Genomic DNA, 23,942 nt, shown 5'->3' on the forward strand with positions numbered 1-23,942 from the left:
GTTTCACGTTTTACACGTGTAATTAAAAAAAAAATTGATGTTTTCCTTGGCCATAATTTTGTAACAAAATTATTTATTCAAGTTATAAAACCTGATATAAGATTAAACATTTAGAAAAAGCAGCAAGAAATGTGAAGCTCAACACTCAATTGCAAAGCTATTCAAAGGACATATAATGTGTGTCAAATTTACCACTAATTGAAATAAAGCGTCCACAAAATCACTGCGATGATAATTGTAAACATGACATCACACAACAGCAATAGACAACTCGTATCACTGATGTATATTATGTGTGTAGATCATGTGTTTTGCAATTTGTCACTCCTGTCAGTGGTGTAACTAGAACTTGGCTTTAGGGGGGATAAATCTGATTGAAGAGCACATCACAAAACGTAAATTTAAATTCATTAATATGACTGATTTAAAGTAAAACATTTAACTCCTATATTTCAAACAGGTTTGATTGCTCATACATTTTTTTTTTTCAAAAACTGGGGGTTTTTGGAAAGAATTCTATTGCCCTTACCTCTCTCCCCACTTAGTTACCCCACTGGGACTTCTACATGTATAATTTTAGATTTTAGATTTTGCCACCTGAAGAAGAGATTATATGCAAATTTTTATAAAGCGTTTTAATTACTCTTATAACACCTTTTGATGATTTTTGTAAATTGTAAAATAAATTTTGTATACAATTAATTGAATTAACTTAGTAACTATTCAACTTCCTTTACCAATACATATTCTTGGGCCGTTTCCAAAAGGCAAGTAGGTAGAGCTTGGTTTGTAGTTGTTGCCCTCAAACCTCTCTGGCATGAAGAGATCGGGGTCGGGGTAGTAGTTAGGGTCACGGTGAAGTGCCACAACTGGTATCAGGACAAGGACCCCTTTCTCAATGGTCAAGTTAGAGTCCGGTACCTTGTAGGGCCTGGTACACTCCCGCATCAATGTCGGAAACAACGGATACATCCGCTGCACTTCTGTTGACAACATAAAAGTTCTACATGTGTTACAAAACCACCTATATAATAATAAAACATAAAAAATCAAATAATAAAGTTCTCCTTTGAAAAACCATATACTGTCTCTATTGATGAAAAGGAGAAATGGATTAAAAAGGAGGCCTACCTTACAAAAGGAGTCGTGAAGTTTTATACAGATGGTTCGTGCTTTGACTCTAGGGCAGGATACGGAATATACAGGCCAGGTGTTAACCTAGCAGTGCCCATGGGAAAACACGCCACGGTCTTCCAAGTGGAAGTCATGGCAATAGACTCATGCTCCAGAAGACTCATACATATGAGGACTAAAGGATTAAAATACTTGATACTTTCTGATAGTCAGGCTGCACTTGATACCTGTTTGTTTGACTCAAAATCAGTCTAGGCATGTAAGAATGCTCTAGCTGAGCTGCCTACGAATAACAGAGTAACACTCGTTTGGGTGCCGGGCCATGAGAGCATTCATGGAAATGAAAAAGCAGACATCCTCGCCAAAAAGGGAGCGGAGTCCGTAATGGTCGGGCCTGAGCCAGGTTGCGAGATAGCTTACTCCAACAGCAAAGCTCTTGTAAAAGATTGGGGGAAGAGGAGGAATCAGCGGAGCATATTTGGTTAAATATTGTCTTGCCATATCAGAAATTCGGAAAAGATCCTAGGGGCATATCTCCTCAGCCCCAGGGACATCAGAGAACATAAAATAGTTATGGTGGGAAGGCTTGATTGAATGTGAATGTTAAGTTTAGTTTCAGTTCACCTTCCTCTTAGTGCAGCGTCTGAAATCTGATGCAGTCACAGACTTGACTCCTGGAATCTGGAGTCATGTTCGTCTGAAGATTCCAGGAGTTAAGTCTGACAGTGTCAAATTTCAGACTGCACAAGAGGAAAGTGAACTGGAGCTAAATGCAACATTCACAATGAATCAACCTTTCCCACCATAGCTACATTATGATTAGAAACTTTATTGGTGGATCGGGCATTGAACTAATTGCAGGTAGAGGCTACTGTGAAATACAATGGAAAAGTAGAAGAATAAAGGAAGATGAAGCTAATTTTGGTGATATTGATAAATTTTGATGAAGTAAATGGTATAACTGAGCAGCTAATCATAGATTTCGTCGGATCAAGAACTAACCCTGGATGACCTGATCCAAGTAAGTCATCTCCTGGAGGGCCTGGTACGACCAACTACCATGCTTGGCCAGAACTGAGATCACCTCCTGATGCAGTCTTTCCTGGCTATCTGGGTGGCGGGACAGCTCCAGCAGGATGTGGCTGATTGTGCTGGACACTGCCTTGGCACTCGCCAAGAAACTGAAGCTGTTGGCGCACACTGTGTCTTCTGTAAACTCTGGATAACACAACAAACCTTATAGCGATAGAGCAATCAAAGAGTGGGTGGCAGGACAGTTCCAGCAGGATGTGGCTGATTGTGCTGGAAACTGCCTTGGCACTCGCCAAGAAACTGAAGCTGTTGGCGCACATTGTGTCTTCTGTGAACTCTGGATAACATAACAAACCTTATAGCGATAGAGCAATCAAAGAGTGGGTGGCAGGACAGTTCCAGCAGGATGTGGCTGATTGTGCTGGACACTGCCTTGGCACTCGCCAAGAAACTGAAGCTGTTGGCGCACACTGTGTCTTCTGTGAACTCTGGATAACACAACAAACCTTATAGCGATAGAGCAATCAAAGAGTGGGTGGACATGGTAAATTCTGCATGATAAAGTTTGTAGAACTAAAAATTCTTACAGTTTACGGAGTGCACATTTATGAAGTTGTAGCATCAGAATGGGAGATCAAATACATGACTTAGAAGTAACTATCATCAATATAACACCTGGCAATGGATTAAATTGGCAACCCCTTTTTATTGGATGGCACTTTTTTCTGAAAAACTTAAGTATGCAAGAATTATGTCCTAAAAAAAATGCCAGAAAATATTAAATTGTAAATTTTTTCCCTACATTTAAAAATAAACTTAAGCAATATTTAACAGATAAAACACTTTTAATCTGTGATCTTCAAATTCAAACAATAAATTAATGAAAACATAAATCTATAACTATCCTATATACTATTGAGAATATGTTTAACTGAGAATTTAGTTTTTATGCTACACAACTGTACTTAATTATTTATTAATGTTCTGTGTAAGTGTCTGTATAATTTTATTAGTTAATCATATTTTGTTAGGTAGTTGTTAAATGTTAATCAAAAATGTCTAAGTTGTTTTGTTTGTATTGTTATTTTAGTTTCTAGTTTTCATAATGATGAGGTGGAGAATTGATAACACAGTAGCTATTTTTTGTCTGTCTTTATTCATTAACTTATTTGCCATGTTTTTAATACTGTCATATTATTTATTTAAGTAGGCTAGAGGCATAGCAATACTATAAATCTGTCAATGCTTTAGTAAGCCTGAATGACAAAAATGTTCCTGACTATATGAATTCAATCTTATTTATTTAATACTTTTTTATAACTTGTTTTATCCAAAGCTTGGATTAGAGTTCAGATTATTTCAGATTATCTATTCGTAAAATTCCACGCCAGCAATTGTGTATCATAACTTAGGTTTAGGTAAATACAACATTAATTTCCAATAATGCTTATGACATAATTTTCAGGAAACATTATTAATTTTTCATTTTTAATTTGTAGCTGATTTCAATTTATTGGGTATTTTAAACCAATTCTCAATTAATTCTGGTAAATAAATACTTACAAAAATGCGTATTCCCCAGTTTTATTATTTTGTATGTGTATGTTATAATAATTTAAGATTCTACATATACAGACAGATGTTTTTGTTCTTGTTAGAACCAAATATAATAATATTATGTTAAAAATTAGTTGTAATAAAAGGAGACTTCCAACATCATTTTCAAAAGTAAAGCATCTTCAATGCGAGTTTACCACTACCTAAATTTCTACAGTGACTATATACTTACTTGTAGTGGTGTCCTCTGTAAATTGCATCTGGTTGACTATGACATCATCTGTAGTGTCGTCTGACAGTACCGCTTGTACATTTGATCTCCACAGTCTCATCTTTATCTAAGAGATCAACTAACTGTTGGAAATAGTCATCTCGTCGGATCTTACTGTCTCTTCGGAACTTTAAGTTAACTTTTGTCAGGTTTATGAAATAATCACAGATTTCGCTTGGAAATAGTCTAAGATTAACGAACCATGCTAGTTTTGGTAAAAATATAATTATCGCAAATCTTAAAATCTGTAAAGGTGAAGTGCTAAAAACGTGTTGAACGATCGCCTTAAACATGTTTAATCTGAACGAGGGGAACTGGATTCCGAATGCGCAATTTGAAATTACGTCTAATACGTAATCGAACATTATTGACTGCCACTGTCCTCCATTACTCTGTACAGGGATGTCTTCCAACTTCTCCATCATGTTGTCCCCACAGCTTGAGATCTGTCCGTACATCCTCTCTAGTTTGTCAGGTGTAAACGTAGTAAGCAGTTTGTATCTTTGGTCACGCCACTCCTTGCCTCTTAAGCTGAACAGATTCCCAGCTAACGGTTCATGTGTGATCTCTGGTAACTCTCTGTTTTGGAAATACGAAAAGTTTGTTACCAATATTGAATCGACCAGTTCTGGGTCACGGACGATTAGTACTGGTTTATTGAAGAAGAAAAGCCCACCGTATTTCTCCGTGGCTAGTTTTCGGTAGATTTGTAATATTGTTTCGGATTGTTTCCCAGTAAAATATTCTGTTAGATATTCATTTTGGATGTAAGACACATTTCGATTACGCCAGTAGTCCCTATTGCCCGTAAAATATCTGTAGATACCGTAAACCACAAGAACTACCCCCGTGCAAATGTAGGAGTAGACAAGATTATTCACAAAGTTTATAACCATCATGGTGAACCAGTGGAACTAGAACAAAAAATAATCATTGCTACATCACTGGTATATCCGTAGATAATGTACACCACAAGAACCACCACCAGGAAGAAGTAGGAGAATACAAGATTCTTCACAAAGTTTATAACCATTGTGATACAGCAAAATAGTTAAAACAAAGAATAAATTATTCTATATAAAGTGTGCCCCACAAAGAGGTTTACATGTTTAAGTTTCCAAGAAATGGTTTAAGCTTCCAACACACTTTTCAATTAGCATATTAAGAATGGTGTGAAAAATTGACAATGAAAAAATGAACAACTCTCTCATGTTTATAGAAACGGAATGGTGAGTGTTATCAAAGAGGAATTTCTACGGATACCGCAGAACATTTTTTAAGAGTGTACAAATAATTTTTTATTGTTGTTATCAGTGTGTCACTGTGGATCGGTTTCAGTTTGAATAAAATGGTTTTACTATCAAATTTTCATCAGTAATTGAATTTAAAACAGTCAATCAAATTTTAGTAATAACAATTTATTTTGTTAGCCTAATAAAACAATTTATGCACTTAATTTTAAATATTCTTTTTCGGCCAGCATTCCATTTTTGTGAACATGAGAGAGTTGTCAATTTTACACACCATTATTGATATTCTAGTTGAAAAGTCTCTATAGTTTCAAAATGAAGTGGATCAGGAGATGGGAATATCTTTCAGTGATCCCGTATTTTCAGGAGTGTTTATTTATCTATTTAAAAAAGATATGCTTAAGATGTACCTGTTATGTAATAGGAAATCGCATTCAAAGTCGAAGATAACTGTTTGTTTAAATTACAAACAATGTTTAAACCAATAAAATAACACCACATTATTATGGTTGTACTTTACTTATTTTTATTCTCAAAACTGAAACATCGCTGTTTAGAATAAGGTAATTTAAAACTGTTAAGTGAAAAAAGCCTATTTAGTCAAAGTTTTATCCAGATGCGATGATCTTCTTTAAGATTTAGCAACAAGTAGTAAACCACCTATAATGGGAAGGTCTGATTTGTTGTGAATGGTGAGTTTAGCTCCAGTTCACCTTCCTCTTAATGCAGCATCTGACATCTGATGTTGTTGCAGACTTGACTCCTGGAATCTGGAGTCATGTTCGTCTGAAGAGATCCAAAAATAGTCGGCGATGAAGAACGAAGAAGTTCAAAAGGAACCCCCCTGCATAGTTTATCATGAAGTGTCAGTCAACATCGTAGTGCACTCAATTCTGCACCTTATGAGACAATGAGAATACCTCTTCACCTAGATTGCACTGTTTTCGTAATCTGAGTGTCTCTGATATCGAAACGATGATGCAAGGGGGTTACTTTTGAACTTTTTCATCGCCGACTATTTTTGGATCCAGATTTCAGGAGTCAAGTCTGCAACAGCATCAGATTTCAGACTCTGCACGTAAGAGAAAGGTGAACTGGAGCTAAACTCAACATTCACAAGTAGTAAACCACTGTACTCACCAGTACGATTAGAAACAGGATGCAAGTTACTGAGAGTACAGACTCCGTTACTGTCACTCCTCGAGGATTCTGACTTGACTAGAGGCGCTGGTGTTCAGAAGCCCAAGTAACCTGACGCTTGTGCAGCTTCTGTCCAGTGGGATCGATGATGGATTCTGTCTGCGTACTCTTTAAAATACTCCTGATCTCCCTTAAAGTCATTTAAATTCTTAAAGTTATGCCAAATCAGGATTTTGTTAGTGTTTTGAGTATATTAACATTAGGCTGAAAATTTAAATTGATCCTGTGCTTAGTTTTATTTTCGTCTACTGATTTAAGCCATTGATTGACTTCAACATGTTGACAGTTACAAAAAGTAATTTATATGAAACATTTAACAACTATTCTGTGTTACTTTTGTATGGATATATGAATTCGGAGTTTGTTGCAAAGAGTGGGCGTAGGGAAGTGCTTGTTTTAGTCCTCTAAAAAGATGTAATACATGTTTTTCTTAATCCGAAATTTAAGTGATAAAAACCTGGCTTTAAGAGTTAGCTATCTTAGTTTTAGCCCCATAACAACAAAATCAAGCCCAAAACCCATTATATGCTCATTATTGGTCGCAGAATTTATTTGAGATGTCATTTTAAATGTCTATTTGTCTATTGTCTATTTTAAAGACATACATAATACAAATCCAAACTTTTTTTCTAATTTTAAAATACTTTTATTAGTTATTTAAAAATCTCCAATTTTATATATTTGTTATCATTGAAATATCTAAAAAATACACAGTTTATTTGAAAAACTAAAACGTTGGGATAAATATTAATCCTATCTATAAATTATAAAAAACATCTCTATGATTCTATAATCAATAACAAAGGCTTTAAAGTGTTTAAGATTATTTAACATTGTTCTTCCCTAAGAACAAAATATGTCTTTTCAATACAATTATTGGCTATCTCATTAAGATAATTTTTCTGAAGTAAACAATAAAAATATTGAAAAAAATGTTAAAGCGACTGGATGAATAGTAAATATACTTTTAAAGCGAGACATCTTCTATAACTCTGCAAAGTATATACGAATTGTAAACAATTCAATCTCTACTAATGTCTGATCATAGACAGAATAAGGAAACTGGAAAGTTTTTTTTAGGGTTATAATCAGGAATTTATTTTGGAAATTGACATAATTCCATGGCTAAGAGCGTATTTATTTATTTTATTTTATTTATGTATATCTTCAAGGAAAACAACAGAAATTAAATATAAAACTTCTCTATATTTCATCTAATTATATTTTTTCAAGAGAGAAAAAAGGTTGTTAAATACTCACAAAAATATAATAAACAAAACAAACATCACATGTTAATTAAAGTAGTTTTGAATGTACAAAGAATAAATAATTTTGCTTTACCCAAAGAATATTAATCACTTAAATAATTTTGTATGTTGATAGTGTAATTTAATAAAATTTGAAATTTAAATAGTTAATTTTTTATCTATAAATATCCATATCTTAAATTTAGACTATCAGGATTTTTAGTGCATGTATAGAGCTAGTTCTAAATTATTAATTTTAATCTTGTGTGCATTTTTAATTTTGTTAATAGCATTTAAAGTAAAGCATTCATTGAATTTTTTATTATGCTCCATTGCATGAGCCAAAATAGGATTAGATTTAATTTTAGGTTTGTACCGCTGTGGTTTTTGTTCATTCTAATATGCAGTGGAGTTACTGTCTGACGAATGAAGTCTTTTGGACTTTTATTTGTATATACCATTAGACTTGGAGTACTTGATAATGTGGTAATTATAATTTGTGGTTATAAAATACCTATCAGTATTCTTAAAGGACAAAATTAATTTAATGTTAAATAAGCAATAAATGATTTAAATAAGAAAAATTATTCATTTATTTTAACACATGAAATAAAAAAATGTACTTACAGCATGTACTTCAGATATATAAACATATATTTATCCTAAATTAACTGTTTCAAAATATATGATCTAGTTGTAAATGTTTAAAACATTGATTTTGCAACCACTTAGAGCTAACAGGTAACTTGATTACCAAGTGAGTTTTGATAACTGATGCAACGTGTGTGAACATGTTCATACACGTCCTTGATACTGGATTTCAGCCCTTCAATAAACTACACCTGTTCCAATTTAGTCTTATCATGTCTTTTGTTTTGTATTCCACATACATTGTATTGTAGCCATAAGACAAATTTTATTTTTGGTAAATAAAAAGCGTTGGTTATTCATAAGACATTTATTAAATTAAAATGCTTAACTTATTTTACATTTTACCACTTAAAGTAAAATGGTCAGAATTTGAATTGTAATTAATCTTCAAAACAAACATTAAATGCAATGTTTACTTGAAGAACTCGATTTGACCTATTTAAAAAACTTAATACAAACTGTGTTTGTTAAATTAGGTTCTGTTTGTTTAATACAGAGCATATTTTTCAAATCCACTAACTTATCAGTATTTTATTAATCTTACAAAAGATGATTGATTATGTCACATCAATTAATAGTAGCATCAGTTGTAAAAGACCTTTATTATAAATTCTGTAAATTTCACACTGCAACTTTATTTACACAAAACATTTTTGCACCGTTTTCTTTACAAATTTTTGAAACGGTTAAAACAGAGAAAAGGCTACTCCAATCAGCAAAAAACAAGAAACTATTATAAAAAATAGTTGAAAAAGTTAAAAATATATTTATAATATTATTGCTTACAAGTAAATGTTTAAACTAAAACATTGCATTATTTTTAAGATTTTGAATGTTGTAGAAGTGTCAACGTTTCATAGCTTTGAGCCTATGACACGGCTGATTCAAAATGCTGTAGCTCTGTAGCCTACCACAGACAAAACTGTGAAATCATATCGTATTTCTGTTAAAATTCTTAACTCAGTTAAAAATAACTAATTTTTCATTTGTTGTTACAAATCAGCAATTAGAGGTGTTGTAATGTAAAAACTGTTTTTTAAAACGATAGCTATTAGTAAATTGTTGTGTACTTGTAAAACACATACAAAGTAATTTTAATTCACATTACTAAAAGTTCACTTTGAAACTAAACACTGCGTATTCAAACTATGTAAATATGCAACAAACCTAAAGTATAATACTGGCAATGGCTGTGAACATGTACTTTAGATGTGGTTGCAGAATTGTCTAGCTACAACACACATCAAACTGCAAAATAGTTCTTGTAATACACGAGAAAGCAGTGAACGTTCTTTAGAATGGCAAAAATAGTCGATAAACGGCTGAAACTACATAAAATAGTGCTGAGGGCACTAGGCTGACTGGATTGCTCAGCAATTAAAGGGTTAATTTATTGTTTTCTACTGGTACATACCCATGGCTTTGCCTGAAATTGCTATAAAACATTCTGTGTATTTGATTGAATAGATCCCATGATTTCAGTAACAATTGAACTATTTTAAACCAATGATGTAGAGGAACTCCAGAGTCAAAGTTCATAACTTTCTTAGTGAAAGTACTTGAAGCACAATACGATAAGGTCCTATAATATTTTAAAAATGGAATTATTCATATATCACGCATCAGGTACCCATTTTACAGTGTTCATGAAGACCAGTGATTAAGCAAAATTGCGAGTAATTCTTATTTCAGGTTTTAATTAATTCTATTTCTAATGCAAAATTGGAGGTTACTATTTTGACCCAAGAAACAATATTTATATATGTAGACTTAATTTTGTAATGAGGTTGGATTCGAAACAGTAGTTTTCTAAATTGTATGGATATAAATATTGTTACTGAAAATTAAAAACTAAAATCAATATTCAATAATACTTACACAGTTCATTATGACAGTTGTCATCTATATGTAAAGATAAGGCCTACATGGTACAGTAAAGTAAGTTACACCTTGCTTCCCAATCCATGTTCGCTGTGTCATACATTTCCTCGGTCCAGTCTAGGAATTATATCAGTATTTATATACCTAATCAGTATCGTATACCTCATCAGTGAAAAATGGATGCTGTGTCCTCTCAACGATTTTCTGTCATTAAAATTGTACTTCGTGTCTTGTGTACTGCTTTGTGACTCCTTTTGCTATAATCACGGACTCACTACGCTCACTTGTTTCTTCAAATTGTAGGCACGGAGCAAATAGTTTGTTGACTCAAGCTAATGCCCAGTCCTTCCATTTTTGTTCCTTGAGATACTGTAAATATGACATCCCACAATGTCTAAGGAAACCAAAGTTAATATCTTACATGCAAAACATTTGCAATTTAGTTCATTAGGTAAAATCCAGAATATATTAATTGGTTTCCTTGTTGCCTAGATATTAAATAAGAATTGTTGTTACTTTTGCTCTATAAATTTAAACAAATTGAAAATAGTGGTTAAATTAATGAAACATACGGTCATACTTGTCATAATACAATTTTCACGCAGAACAGTTTATTACATTTAACACTTCAATTCATATTACACAACTTTAGAGACCAATCGGATGTATCCTGGAGGGATTTTCGAAATAAAAATAAGCCTATACTCTTCCCAGGGACCCTAAGAATGTCCATGTAAGATTTCAGTACAATTGGTTGAATGGTTTATGCGTGAAAGCAAAACCAACAAAAAAATGGACTTTCACATTTATAATATTAACTAGCACATGCCCGCGGCTTCACCCACAATTTCTATAGAAGATTACGTGTATTTGATTCAATAGTTCACACACGATTTTAGTAACACTTATTTTATTTTAGTATACACTAGTATTTTAGACCAATCTAGAAGAACTCCAAAGTCGAAAATCCTAGCTTTCTTAGTGAAAGCACTTGTGATGTAATACAATAGAGTCCTACAATATTTTTAAAATGGATTTAGTCATATATCATGCGTCAGGAACCCATCTTTCAGTGTTTATGATGAGAACTAGAGGTTGAGCACAATTATTGTGCTTAAAAATTTATGTGTGATTTTTAAAGTATTTGTTGCCCCGTAGTAAGTTTTGTGGTTTAGTAAGCAAACTTGCTCATTAAACATATTTATTCTAATATTAATCGTGAAGTGGCTGATCAAAGGCAGACCTGCACACAGAGACATGGCTGTTTCTGGGTACAGCCGACTTTCCACAGATCTCACTGGCAAGCAGCCATAAAACCTCTTCAATTAAACTTTGACAATCTAATTTCTCCCTCGACTTCGTTGTGGATAAATGGAAAACAAAGCACTTACAGAAAAAAACCACATGTAAAGAATTTTTCTGGAGTTTGGAGAGGGTCTGGATCCCCTGGTTCCCCCTCGTATCCACCCATTGTTAATATGTTTAGCTACGAAGTTATTGTGTAGTAGACTGTAGAAGGCATTTTAATGCGTATTGGAGACTCTGGTATATATCTGCAATGAAGGTATCAACTGGTCGTTGAAAAAATAACTTCCGTTTATACTCTAAAACCATTTAATTTATGCTGTTCTCCGTTTTGTAAATGACAACCATATTCCACCTTTCACTGAAGGAGTGTGAACAACCTTGGGACAAATTTGAGAGGCACTTGAGTCTTGCTGCTGAGCTTCACCGAGTACTGGGACATGATTCTGGCCAAACAAGACTTCACTTCCATCATTGCAAACCTCATAGCTGTAACATGCAATAACCACTTGTATATTGCAGTATTTTATTTGAGAAGTAACAAGTTGTATAGTGACCTAGACGGAATGTTACAGCAATTACGTGTCACTTATAGATTTCAAGCATATTGTATAGATTTTTAGCATCATGTATAAACTTTGAATGCCATGTATAACGATGTTGAACATCTTTGTATTTGTTATTATATTGAAATTATAACATTAATATTGAAATCTATGAAATTTCAACCATTATGTATAATTTTTAACATCATATATGGATTTCAAATAAAACCACTATTTAAGCTCACCATACTTTTTCATTATACAATACTATATTTTTTGTTTTTTTACCACTTTATTCCATAATATGTACAAAGCACAAAGAATAGCATCACTACAATAAAACTAAATATTAATTTTGAAATATAAATTAAAAAATTGTAACATCTTAACAATTTATCTTCAATTCTTCTTTAAATTAATAATTGGGTTTTATATTGAAATATTCTTCAAAAGAATATAGAGATAACTTAGTTAAATAATCCTTTAATTGTTTTTTTTATTTTAACAGATCTGTGTCCATTATAAAATGTGTTGGTAAATGATCTAATTATCTCACACCTCTCATTGTTAACTTAATCAATAATGAGCAGTTTATTTAAAAATAAAAACAAAACTACTAACTATTTGTCTTTTTAAACATCCATTGTATTTAATCTAGACTCAGTAATTTGTGTAGAGTTTCATCTAAGAACAGTTTTATTATTTATTTATTCACCACTACATTTGAGCCCAAATACCAAGAGAGAATGTATATAGATGTATTGGGAATTTAAAAAGTCCGGCACAGGCTTGATAATTCACACACGATTATAGGTAAAGTGATAAAATTTGGTACTTTATAACTGCTTCTACTTTTTGAAGTAAATACCATTATTTTGTCATGTCAGGGGGATGGCCCACAAGGAATCAGAAGGAAATCTTAAATGACAGCATAGGTTGAGTAGTATATCAAACTAAAGGTCTTTATTAGTAGAGTACAATGCCACAAATCCGATCTCAAAGGGTTCACTCTTTAATAAATTACGCTGGTTTAAAGTTTGAAACATTTACAATGCAGGTCCTGTTCTAGATGGTTTAATATACTTGTCTTAGCTCAAGTTGTGAAATTTACACTTAGTAAATGAATACTGGATTTGAGAAATAGGTTTTAAGGTAGTTAGTGTTTCTTCAAATCTAATGGAGGATGGTCTACAATAAGTTCGGCAAAACAATTTAATGTAAGCGTAGCTCAAGATGTAAATCGTTTTAAAGTGTAACGAAAGACGTACATCAAATCTAAAAAAAAGTAGTCCAAAGCTCAATCTAAAAATAAGAACTCTATATTATAATAACTGATACCAAGTTTTCCCCTTTAGCATTCATCTTTGCTAAACAACCCCTTCCTTTATAATACGTTGTATATCATAGCATGTACATGCACATATGTTATTACATGTCTCATATTCTCGATCTTCTCTGTACTGCTAGTGCTGTCTGTTGTTAGTGCAGTCAATGTTTTACAAATCTCATATTTATAATAGTGCGTTATTATTGACAGTTTATCAATACAATTTCAGTTTAATTGAAGAATTCAAATTATGTGGAGAATTGAGTGATGACTTTGAAAAAAATATAAGAGCATTATTTGAAATTAACTGTGTTTAATACTTTTTAACTCTGTTGTGAGTATTATGTATGAACCCTTGCTTACTAATTCTTACATAACCTCAAATTTAGTAACTGATTACAGATTTATTACTTAATAATATTTTGGATTATGATAAGTAACATCAAAAACCTCTCACCGACGATACATATTCTCGGTCCATCACCGAACGGCAAGAAGGTGGAGCTGGGCTTAAAATTGTTGCCTTGGAACCTCTCAGGCTTGAACTGCTCAGGGTCAGGATAGTACTGGGGATCATGGTGCAGGGCCACCACGGGGATCATGACAAGTACACCTTTCTCTATGGTGAGGTCCGAGTCCGGGATCTTGTAGTCTCTGGTGCACTCTCTTGTCAGTAAAGGTAGGACAGGGTACATTCGCTGGGATTCTAAAATGAATTTCAATGTAGATGCAAACAAAATATTTATGCTTAGAACGCAAACCAGTCAGCTAATTGTGAGCAAAGCCACTTAGGTGGTCAGAAAAGTTAGATTGACTGATTGATGAATGCCTATTTAAAATAAATAAATAGATCTTTATTGTCAAAAACGTTTTGTAATAACATAGCACAGCTATAAAAAAGATGACATTGTCAAATATAACCTACACTACTCTTGTATGAGTAAATCCAAACACACAATACAATAAAACACGCAAAACAGCAATAACACACACACACACTAAAACAGGGTATTAATTAACTTATCATAGGAAAGTAATTATGTCAACTTGTAGACCTACTTAAAAATATAAAAATCAACATTAACAAACAGTTATACAGTACTTAAAATTTAAAAACTTAATTTAAAAAATCACTTACATTATAATATGTTTTTTTAAGTAACAACTTTTTAATGTTATCTCAAAATGCACCTGAATACATAATTCCTTAAACCTTAAAGGTAATTTATTGAACAATTTGTTTCCCATGTAGGATGGTGTTTTTTCCACCACTTTCAAATTTATTATGTCTGAGATATTGAAATACATGACCCACTGTGGTTTCAATATGGGAAAATTCACGCTTTTGGCTATGTGAGAGCAAACACCACTCTAGCACAGGTTATTGAGTCCAGTGCCTTAGAAAGTAAAAATCCTCTAATAATTCTTGGTGGAACCCAATGACAGCCTGAATGGAAGTTTTGATTATATTTACAAAGACCTTGATAAACAACTACAAATAATTAGTAAGTTTAGGCCTGTTTTTATCAGTACTGTACCTATAAGACATGATAAAACACTATGGAACAATCCCATAAATAAATTGCTAAGATTAGCAAATAAAACTATATAATTGAACTAACAGCTAGAATGAAAAATGTCTATGTACTGAACCTAAACTGTCTTAGAAGACTTCACTATACTAAACATGGCCTCCATTTGAATAAAAGTGGGAAATATAAACTGGCTGCTTTAATAATAAAGGCTGTTAGATTGTGGCAATCAGAGGATAGATTACCAGAGAGTTTGGTTCGAGAGTTTGGCTTACCAGAAAAAAACCACATGAAGAACTAAAACAGATCAACATCATTGAGGCAGACATGAACAGACTAATAAAGGATAACTGTACAGACAAAAAGTGTTGCCTTTGCGCATTGTGTTTTTCGGGAGACTTCAGCAATGACAGAAATATGAGCGCTGGTGTAGCTAAAGTTTTCAAGAGGCACTTCGGTAAACCAGATATTAGTAAGGATTATTTCAGTGATCACTTGGCTTGCCAGGTAACTGAAACCGTAGTGGCTGTATATAGTCTAATCACTAAAGATAATTATTTTCAAAAACCTAATGGTGAAATATATGATCATGCATTTCAACAACTCAAAGAGGACTTCAAGAAAAGAAATTTCAGTCAGCTGATTTGTTCACCCATGGGATGTGTGCGGGATGGTATTAATCCAGAACATTTTTGTGCTCAAATAGTTGATTTTCAGCGTGTCACGGGGAACCTCTGTAACTATTGTAACGTATGACGAAAAAGGCAAGAAGAGTGTTAAGGAATGGTTTAACACATGCCGAGTTTGTTCAACATCTGCGACATACCATCTCTGCGCTGCTGCAGAATCATGAAAATCCTGACGTGTCAAACCCAAATATAGTGTTAGACATCTACATCATTTGTCGATGGTGACTCCTGTGAAGTGTTGAACACAACAAAGTCTACGGACACCAAACGCCTCAACAATGAATCGGTGGCCACTAACTTTTCAGGATGGTCTACTCCACACAGTGCAATTAAGAAGAAAAATGTTTTCAGTGATATTCTTTCTACTAGGGAGCATTCAGTATCTTGTTCAAGTGACACTTTAATAGTTTTTAATGTAACCTATAATAATAGAATAGATTTTGAATTAGATTAGACAAAAAACTTGCAAGTATCACAGGCAGAGACAAATGTATAACAGACTTTAAGATTTTCCATCAGAATGCAAGGAGCTTACAACCAAATTGAACCATTTTGAAATTTTAATTGGCCAGATAAATCCTGATATTTTACTGATAACTGAACATTGGTCGAGCGGATAACATTCTTGAATGCATCAAATTTAATAATGGAATGTATACATTGGCTAATTCTTTTTCTAGAACCTCAATTAAAGGTGGTGGAGCTGCAATTTTCACAAAACGTTCTGTTTCATTTAAAAACTTGATATAACTTCATGTGAAGGATTACTGGAAGCTACAGGAATTATAACTAAAATAAACAATGAGAATTACATAATTATTTGTACCTACAGGCCGCCCAATTCTGATATTGATAGTTTTATATGTAAATTATCCAGAATAGTTGACTCATTTGATTCTAGTTCTAATAATTGTATTCTGATGGGAGATTTTAATATTGATATTTTAGTGCACTTTAACAATAAATTTAAACTAATGACTTTTCTTAATGAATTCAATTTTAGATATCTGATAAACCAACCAACCAGAGTAACTCAGAATACACAGTCAGCTTTGGATAATATAGTAATCAATAAAAAGTTGGGCTTAAAAAAATTAACTTCAAAAGTCATAATTACAGGATTATCAGATCACTTTGGTATCACACTTAATATTCCTATTAATGATGCAACAGATTATTCCTTAAAGCGAATACCAACAAAAGCAAGGTCTTTCAATGCAGAAAATGTACGCATACTAAATTATTTTCTTCAAAAAGAAAAAAACTGGGATATAGTGACATCAAGTTGTGATGTCAATAAGCAATATTCTAGTTTTGTTGAAATATTAAATTATAATCTTGATATTTGTTGCCCAATAAAAATTAAAAATATTAAGAAACAGATTAAAGATAAAACTCCATGGATAACTAAAGAAATTACGGAGACAAAAATGTTTTAATTTTCCTTGAATCACTCTGGGTTCGAAATCGTAATAAATTTGGAATTAAGAATCTTTTAAAAATGCAAAAGCAAAAATATGAAAGTCTGCTAAGAAAAAACAAAACAAGAATATATGACAAATAAAATTTTTGAATTCAAAAACATAAATGCTGATACATGAAAAAATCATAAACAGAGATTTAGGAAAGAAATACAAAAAATAGAGCTAACATTTCACTAAGATGCAATGCTAATTTGATAACTGATCCCATTGTTATTGCCAATCAGTTTAAATAAATATTTTAAGGGCATCCCTGAACAATTGGCCATTAATTTTTAATAATCTGAATTACTCTTTTAAGGGTAAAAGAATTGAAAGCAGCATGTTTCTTCACCAACCTCTGAAAAAGAGATTTCTTAAAAATAATAAAGAACTTGAAAAATAGTTTTGCAGTTGGTTGGGACTGCATAAGTACTAATTTATTAAAGAATATTTTCAGATGTTATAGCAGGAACCTTTATCATCTATAATCAATATAAGTTTTTGAATCAGGAATTTTCCCAGACAGTCTAAAAATTTCTAAAATTGTGCCTATTTTTAAAAACAAGGGAAACTGCTCAGAAATTATTAACTATAGACCAGTTGCACTTCTGCCTGTTATTTCTAAAGTTTTTGAGGAGAAAGCTATTTGTAATAGGTTAATTGATTTTTTAGAAGCTAAGAGCATACTTTTTGTAAATCAGCATGGATTCATGAGGGGAAAATCCACTTTGTCAGCCATAATCAAATTTCTTAATGAAATAATGGAAGGAATGATAAATGGTGATTTTATTTGTGGTGTGTTTCTGGATTTGCAAAAAGCTTTTGACTGTGTAAATATAAATATTTTTGCTTGATAAATTAGAAAACTACAGAATAAGAGCGATACCTCATGATTTACTGAAATCTTACTTGGTCTGTCGGAAACAGTTTGTCACCCATAAAAAATGATCAGGGTGAAGTCACATCTAAAAGATCAGACATTAAGTGGGGTGTGTGACTCAGGGTTCCGTTCTTGGTCCATTGCTATTTTTAATATATATTAATGACATTGGAAATGTAAGTAATCCTAACCAGACAATTTTATATGCAGATGACACATCTATACTATACACAAAAAATTTGGAGGATTTAGAAATCATAGCAAATATACAAATTAATAATATAGCGCAATACTTTAATGAAACTTTTTAACAGTAAATGCAAATAAATCAACAGCTCTCAATTTTACTTCAAATAAAAAATCTTCCTTTGAAATTCAAATAGCAGTTGACAATTTAGTAATACCAATGTATGATTCTACAAAATTTCTCGGATTGGTTATCGACAAAAATTTAAATTGGAATGACCATATTAAAACTACTCTCTGTTTAAAGTTATCTAAAGCAATATTTTATGATGAGAAAAACTGTCTGAATTTTGCAACGAAAAAGCTCTTAAAATGGTATATTATGCATTTTTTTTACTCTCAGTTGGTTTTTGGTATTGAAATATGGGGAAATACATTTAAGAAGAACATTAATAAAATTTTATTAATACAAAAAAAGCAGTACGTTATATTTCTGGTATTGGCTATAAGGATTCATGTAAACAAAAATTTCAAGAACTTCATATTATGACGGTCCCTTGTTTAGTTGTGTATAAACTGTTGCTTTATATGGCTACGTCAAACAACCTAACATATAAAAACATCCACCAATATAACACAAGGGGCGCAAACAATATTGTAACCAAAAAAATGATTTCCAAACAATATTCATTAGCAACATTATCTCTTGGACCAAAATTATGGAACACACTGCCAAATGGTTAAGATCACTGCCATTTGGTATTTTCAAAAGACAAATTGGATTTTTCCTTTTGGAACACCCACTTTATGAAGTGGATGAGTTTTTTTGGGATTAGTCATAAATTGGATAATTGTTGTTGATCTTGGGAAATTCTTTTATCTGTGTTGTAATTAGTTTTTAATTAATTAATTGATATGTTTTAATTGATTTATTTTATTTAATTTACTGTATTCACTTCTTTTAAAGATCTGGACGAACTGGAGGATTGCATTGCTTTTTAAAAATTGAAATGTACAATATTGTGTTTTTCAATGTGACAATGTATGTAATCTTTACCAGTAATAAATGAGTATCAATATTAAAATGTTTCCTTAAAAGTATACTACAGTGAGCCTTTGCATCAATAGTCTGAATCGATATCCTTACTGATTTCACAAACTGACCTTGGATGATCTGATCCAAGTAGACCATGTCCCTGACAGCCTCGTAAGACCAGCCGCCGCACTTGACCAGCATTGAGTCCACTTCCTGTTGCAGTTTCAGCTGGACGTCTGGATGTCGGCACAACTCAAAGAGTACTAAACTGATAGTGTTTGATATGGACTCTGATCCAATTAAGAAAATGAAGCTGTTCGCGCAGATCACTTCCTCTGTGAACACTGAGGTATGGTTAGTTTTACTCTTGTAAACTTCGCAAGCCTCGCACTTTCCAATATCACTATAGCTATTTTAATGTGCTTTTGAACACTTTTAAGATAGTGTTTAGCTTCTGGTCTCCCAAAATATGTATATAGTCATGTATATACAAACAAATCATTTTTCTTACCTGAATCGGAAGATTTCCGCTGTGGATTACCTCTCTAAAGTATAACAAGCATATTTTAAATAAAAAACACCAAGTATATAGCAAACAAAAACCTTGCTGTATCTTAAGTAATATTACAAGTAAATGTCAGTCCCTGAAAGAAACCTATTTTTCTGTATATGCTACAGGTTTTGTGAAGAAAACAGGATTTTTCCGGACGTTTGCCATCGTTCAGTGGAACAAGAAATCAGTAACACTACGTTTCGAGATCTGCAATCTGATCTTTTCTTCAGGTAAAGAACTAACCTAATACATAATTACAAACTATACACAGGTTTTGTCTTTAGAGTTTGATGTAAGAGATAACATTCCAGTCTGTCTCTACACATATTATGGACATTCATTATGGACATTCTGGCTTAATTTTTGTAAATAACTAAATTATGTTGTAACACACAAGTATATTTGAGTTATTTTATTAAATAAGAGTACAAAGATGAAAATAAATAAAGATCAAATTATGGAAAATACGTTTTATATTTTTGTGAACTCAGGCACCAAACATCAATGACTAATTCCATGAGGTATGAACAGCTAAGAAAAGTACCTGGAAAATTGGCATTTTCATACCATGTTATGGTTTTATGTTATAGTTGCAAAACCTGTTTGATTCTATCATTTGTTTTTTTTTTTTAGTTTAAACTGCATTAAAACATTTTTTATACAATTTAAATATTGTGGAGAGCCAGTGGTAGTCTCTCATTGAGCCAAAACTGACAGAGCCAATAATACTATCTGCTTATAATACTGAGTGGAGAAGGTGTACCGTGATTGGCTGACATCAGCAATCAATATGGCTTCCTTATTGCAGGCTGAAAATGAAAGAGTGCCAGTATCAGATTATCAAAAAGTTGGCACCTTACGATAAAGATTGTTTGATCTCAAGCCAATTCCAATACAGCTAAGTTGACAAATGGATAGCTTAGTTTGCTTTGTGTTGGTTACTGAGTGTTTTTAGCATCCATCAAGAACAAAGTGGTGCTTAAAATATTCAACAGTAAAGTTATTCCTTTATTTATTAACTTGAGAGGCTATTCCTCTTTTAGCCATACTCTGCCCATTCCCCAAATGAATCAGGATTTTAACACAGAGGGGGAGGGTTGATAAAATACAGGTTGGACAGTACTGACAAAAAGTGAGAACGTTTGAACAGGATTTAAACCTGCATTATCTGCAGCTGAAATCTGAAAACCAATGCTTTCATTCATGCAATAATCGGTATTCCCAAGTAGCATTTTCTTGTATACCAGTTGGCACGTAAGTTATATTACAATTTGTAGCTTTAAACTAAACATTAGATTAAGTATTTAGCAAAGTATGATGTCTTGTAGACATATGTACTATTAAAATGCAGATTAAACAAAACATTCAAAACCCACTTAGCGTTTAATAACAGTGATAATCTTAATATAAAAAGAAATTAGTCTCATCTGAAAATATTATAAAAAAATAACTGCTACTTTTGACAACTTACATCTTTTATTGTCAGAAGATGAGAATTGAACATTTGAGTCTGCTGTATAATGTGCCTCAACATCAGCATCCTCTTCAGTAACATCTGATGTTGTCAGTCCCACGTGCTTCTCACCCTCTTCTTGCTCCTTGAGTGTCAGCAACAATTGGAAGTAGTCATTCCTCTTAATATTGTTATCTTTACGATGCTTCATTGTTGCTCTTGTCAAACCTATAAAGTAGTCTCCAACCTCATTTGGAAATGGCCTCAAGTTCAGCTTTTCAGCCAGTTTTGGCATTAGAATGACTATTAAAAATCTCACTACTTGCAACAATGATGGTGTGAATATATTTTTAACCACTGTTTTAAATTTATTGAAGTCAGGTCTTTGTGTTGATAAATGGATACCAAATGCACAACTCGCAATCACATCCAATGTAAATTCTGATAGTGCAGCTTTAGATTCTACATCAGAACCATCTCCAGCACAACCTTCCAGGCTTTCTATCATTTTCTCAGATGACATTATTACCTGATCGAACATACCTTTTATTTTACTGCTACTAAATGTTGGGATCAATTTAGAGCGCAAGGTTCTCCACGCTTGACCTTTTAAACTAAACAGATTTGCTGATAAAGGATCATAGTTAAGCTCTGGCAGATCTCTGTCGTGGAAACACGTGAAGTCCTTTACAAGAACTTTGTGTATCAGTTCTGGGTCTCGTATCATGAGTATTGGTTTCCTTAATTGGAAGAATCCTCCATATCTTTCACCCCCAAACGTCTTGTACAGTTCTAGAATGCTGTCGGCTTGAGACTGCCTCCCTGTCAGAATACCAAGAAAAAGTTCCTTTCTGATATTTGGCACTCCTCTTTTACTCCAATAGTTATTGTTGTTTGTGAGGTACCAAACTAAAAAGTATACTACAGGGGTTAAAACCAGTAGAATGTCTATGAAAAAATAATCAGTGATTATAGCCATCCCAGGATTACCCCCTGCACCTGCAATACAAAAGTTTATTTTTCACCCAGGATCATATTTAACCTCACTGATCTCTACAATACTCTGAATGAAAGACTGGTAAAGTTAACCAAAAATGAGGAGGACAAAAACGTCAGAATTTGGGATATTGCAAATTTGAGTACCAACGATTATGTGGGCTTGGAAGCTTAAACTTTGACTACTTATGTATTATTATCATTATTATTGTTATTTACCAACGTAATATCTGGTTATATTAAAATTATTATTAAAGATGGGTGATGATAAATCCGTTAACTTAACTACTCAGTCATCTATTTGGAACTAAAATAGGTGATGTATTTAATATAATATACTATTTTTTATCACTGAATGATGGTTCAAAAAAGTTTTATGTCTTTAACATACCTAACTGTAGTTGATTCCATCCTAGCTTTAAAGCACAAAAATGAATCCCAGGGCTGGGCATAGGCAAGCAAAACGATCACGTTTTTGTTATTTATATCCAAGAGATATTAAAAAAATGGCATAGATTCATTTTTCTGGTAATATGCACAAAAGTTATAAAAAATAGAGTTTTAATTTTTAAGTAAAACAAAATGAAACTAGTGGTATAGAATGTAAGGATTTTTTTAAATCAGCCGTAAAAACTTCTTTATAACTCAAGTAACTAAATGAATAATGAATAAAACAAGTAAATACAATGAATGATTTTAATTTTTAACATTTTGTTAAATTAAATTTACTTATTATATTTTGGTGTAAAATGTTACAAATGCTCTAGCCATTAAATTTCTGGTATTTAAAGCTCATTAAATAGTTGATCAATATCATGGACTGTGTGTGTACATACAAATATTATAGTATACAAATGCAACCCAACTATCTGTATACAATTCTAAATTGTCAAATGCAAAAAAAGCAATACAAGCCTCTTTACGCTCTTCATCAATAAATTAATCAGTTGGTGAACTTCAAGTTGGTCTATATTCACTCTGTACACTTGTAACAATTTACACTTTCAGTAAGATATATCACTCACTATTAAACTTCTCACTGACTTAATCTATGCCTGATTGCAACTTTCAATCAAGGTTATTCAACACTTTACTGATAATAAAATCAATGCTAATATATTCATACTCTGAAATAAGTATGGCTGATTATGTGTCTGTCTTTCTGTGTTTTAAAAAGTCTTTTTGTAAGTCTATGATGTAATTCAAAGAAGTAATATGAATATGATTATTTTATAGCTATAATACATTTAATATATGTTTACTTTCCTGTAAAAATATTAAACACAATATGATAAGAATATATTGAGAGTTATTAAAAATATGATTCATTTAAATATTATTAGTATTAAAATTATTACTGTTCAAAGTAGACAAAATATTAAATAATAATAATATTAAAACATTCTACAAGATATGAAATGAAAAAAATTAAAGACAAATTTTTGTTTTTTTTTTACTAGAATAAACGGTATTACAATTTATTTTACAGTACTTGTATTTTTAAAATAATTAAAAATAGACCACATTTTTCGAGTTTGAGTATTTCAGTTTTATAATTAAGATAAATCAACTAAGTTTTTTGGGTGTCTCTGATGTCGAAATGATGTAAAAAGTTCCTTTTTAAGCTTCATCGTTCTTCGTTGCCGACTATTTTTCTATCCCTTCAGATGAACATGACTCTGGATTCCAGGAGTCAAGTCTGAAACAGCATCAGATTTCAGATGCTGCATGTAAAAGGAAGGTGAACTGGAGCT

The 23,942-nt window shown here is 32.3% G+C and overlaps 2 protein-coding genes across 2 annotated transcripts; both read right to left on the reverse strand.

The window, feature by feature from the left end:
* Positions 1-708: 708 nt before the first annotated feature.
* LOC124360912 (probable cytochrome P450 6a14) lies at positions 709-8,473 on the reverse strand. The gene is made up of 5 exons (XM_046814914.1): positions 8,319-8,473; positions 6,385-6,574; positions 3,956-4,908; positions 2,137-2,352; positions 709-983 (listed from the first exon to the last, which is right to left on the reverse strand). Exons 3-5 carry the CDS (start codon positions 4,053-4,055, stop codon positions 724-726), a joined length of 576 nt encoding a protein of 191 aa, XP_046670870.1. The 5' UTR covers positions 4,056-4,908; positions 6,385-6,574; positions 8,319-8,473; the 3' UTR covers positions 709-723.
* Positions 8,474-11,825: 3,352 nt separating this feature from the next.
* LOC124360913 (probable cytochrome P450 6a13) lies at positions 11,826-23,521 on the reverse strand. The gene is made up of 4 exons (XM_046814915.1): positions 21,211-23,521; positions 19,315-19,530; positions 13,862-14,106; positions 11,826-12,018 (listed from the first exon to the last, which is right to left on the reverse strand). The coding sequence occupies exons 1-4, from the start codon at positions 22,169-22,171 to the stop codon at positions 11,887-11,889; spliced, it is 1,554 nt and encodes a 517-aa protein (XP_046670871.1). The 5' UTR covers positions 22,172-23,521; the 3' UTR covers positions 11,826-11,886.
* Positions 23,522-23,942: the final 421 nt, after the last annotated feature.

The sequence above is a fragment of the Homalodisca vitripennis genome, chromosome 4 (assembly GCF_021130785.1).
Source record: "Homalodisca vitripennis isolate AUS2020 chromosome 4, UT_GWSS_2.1, whole genome shotgun sequence".
In the NCBI taxonomy this organism is placed as follows: domain Eukaryota; kingdom Metazoa; phylum Arthropoda; class Insecta; order Hemiptera; family Cicadellidae; genus Homalodisca; species Homalodisca vitripennis.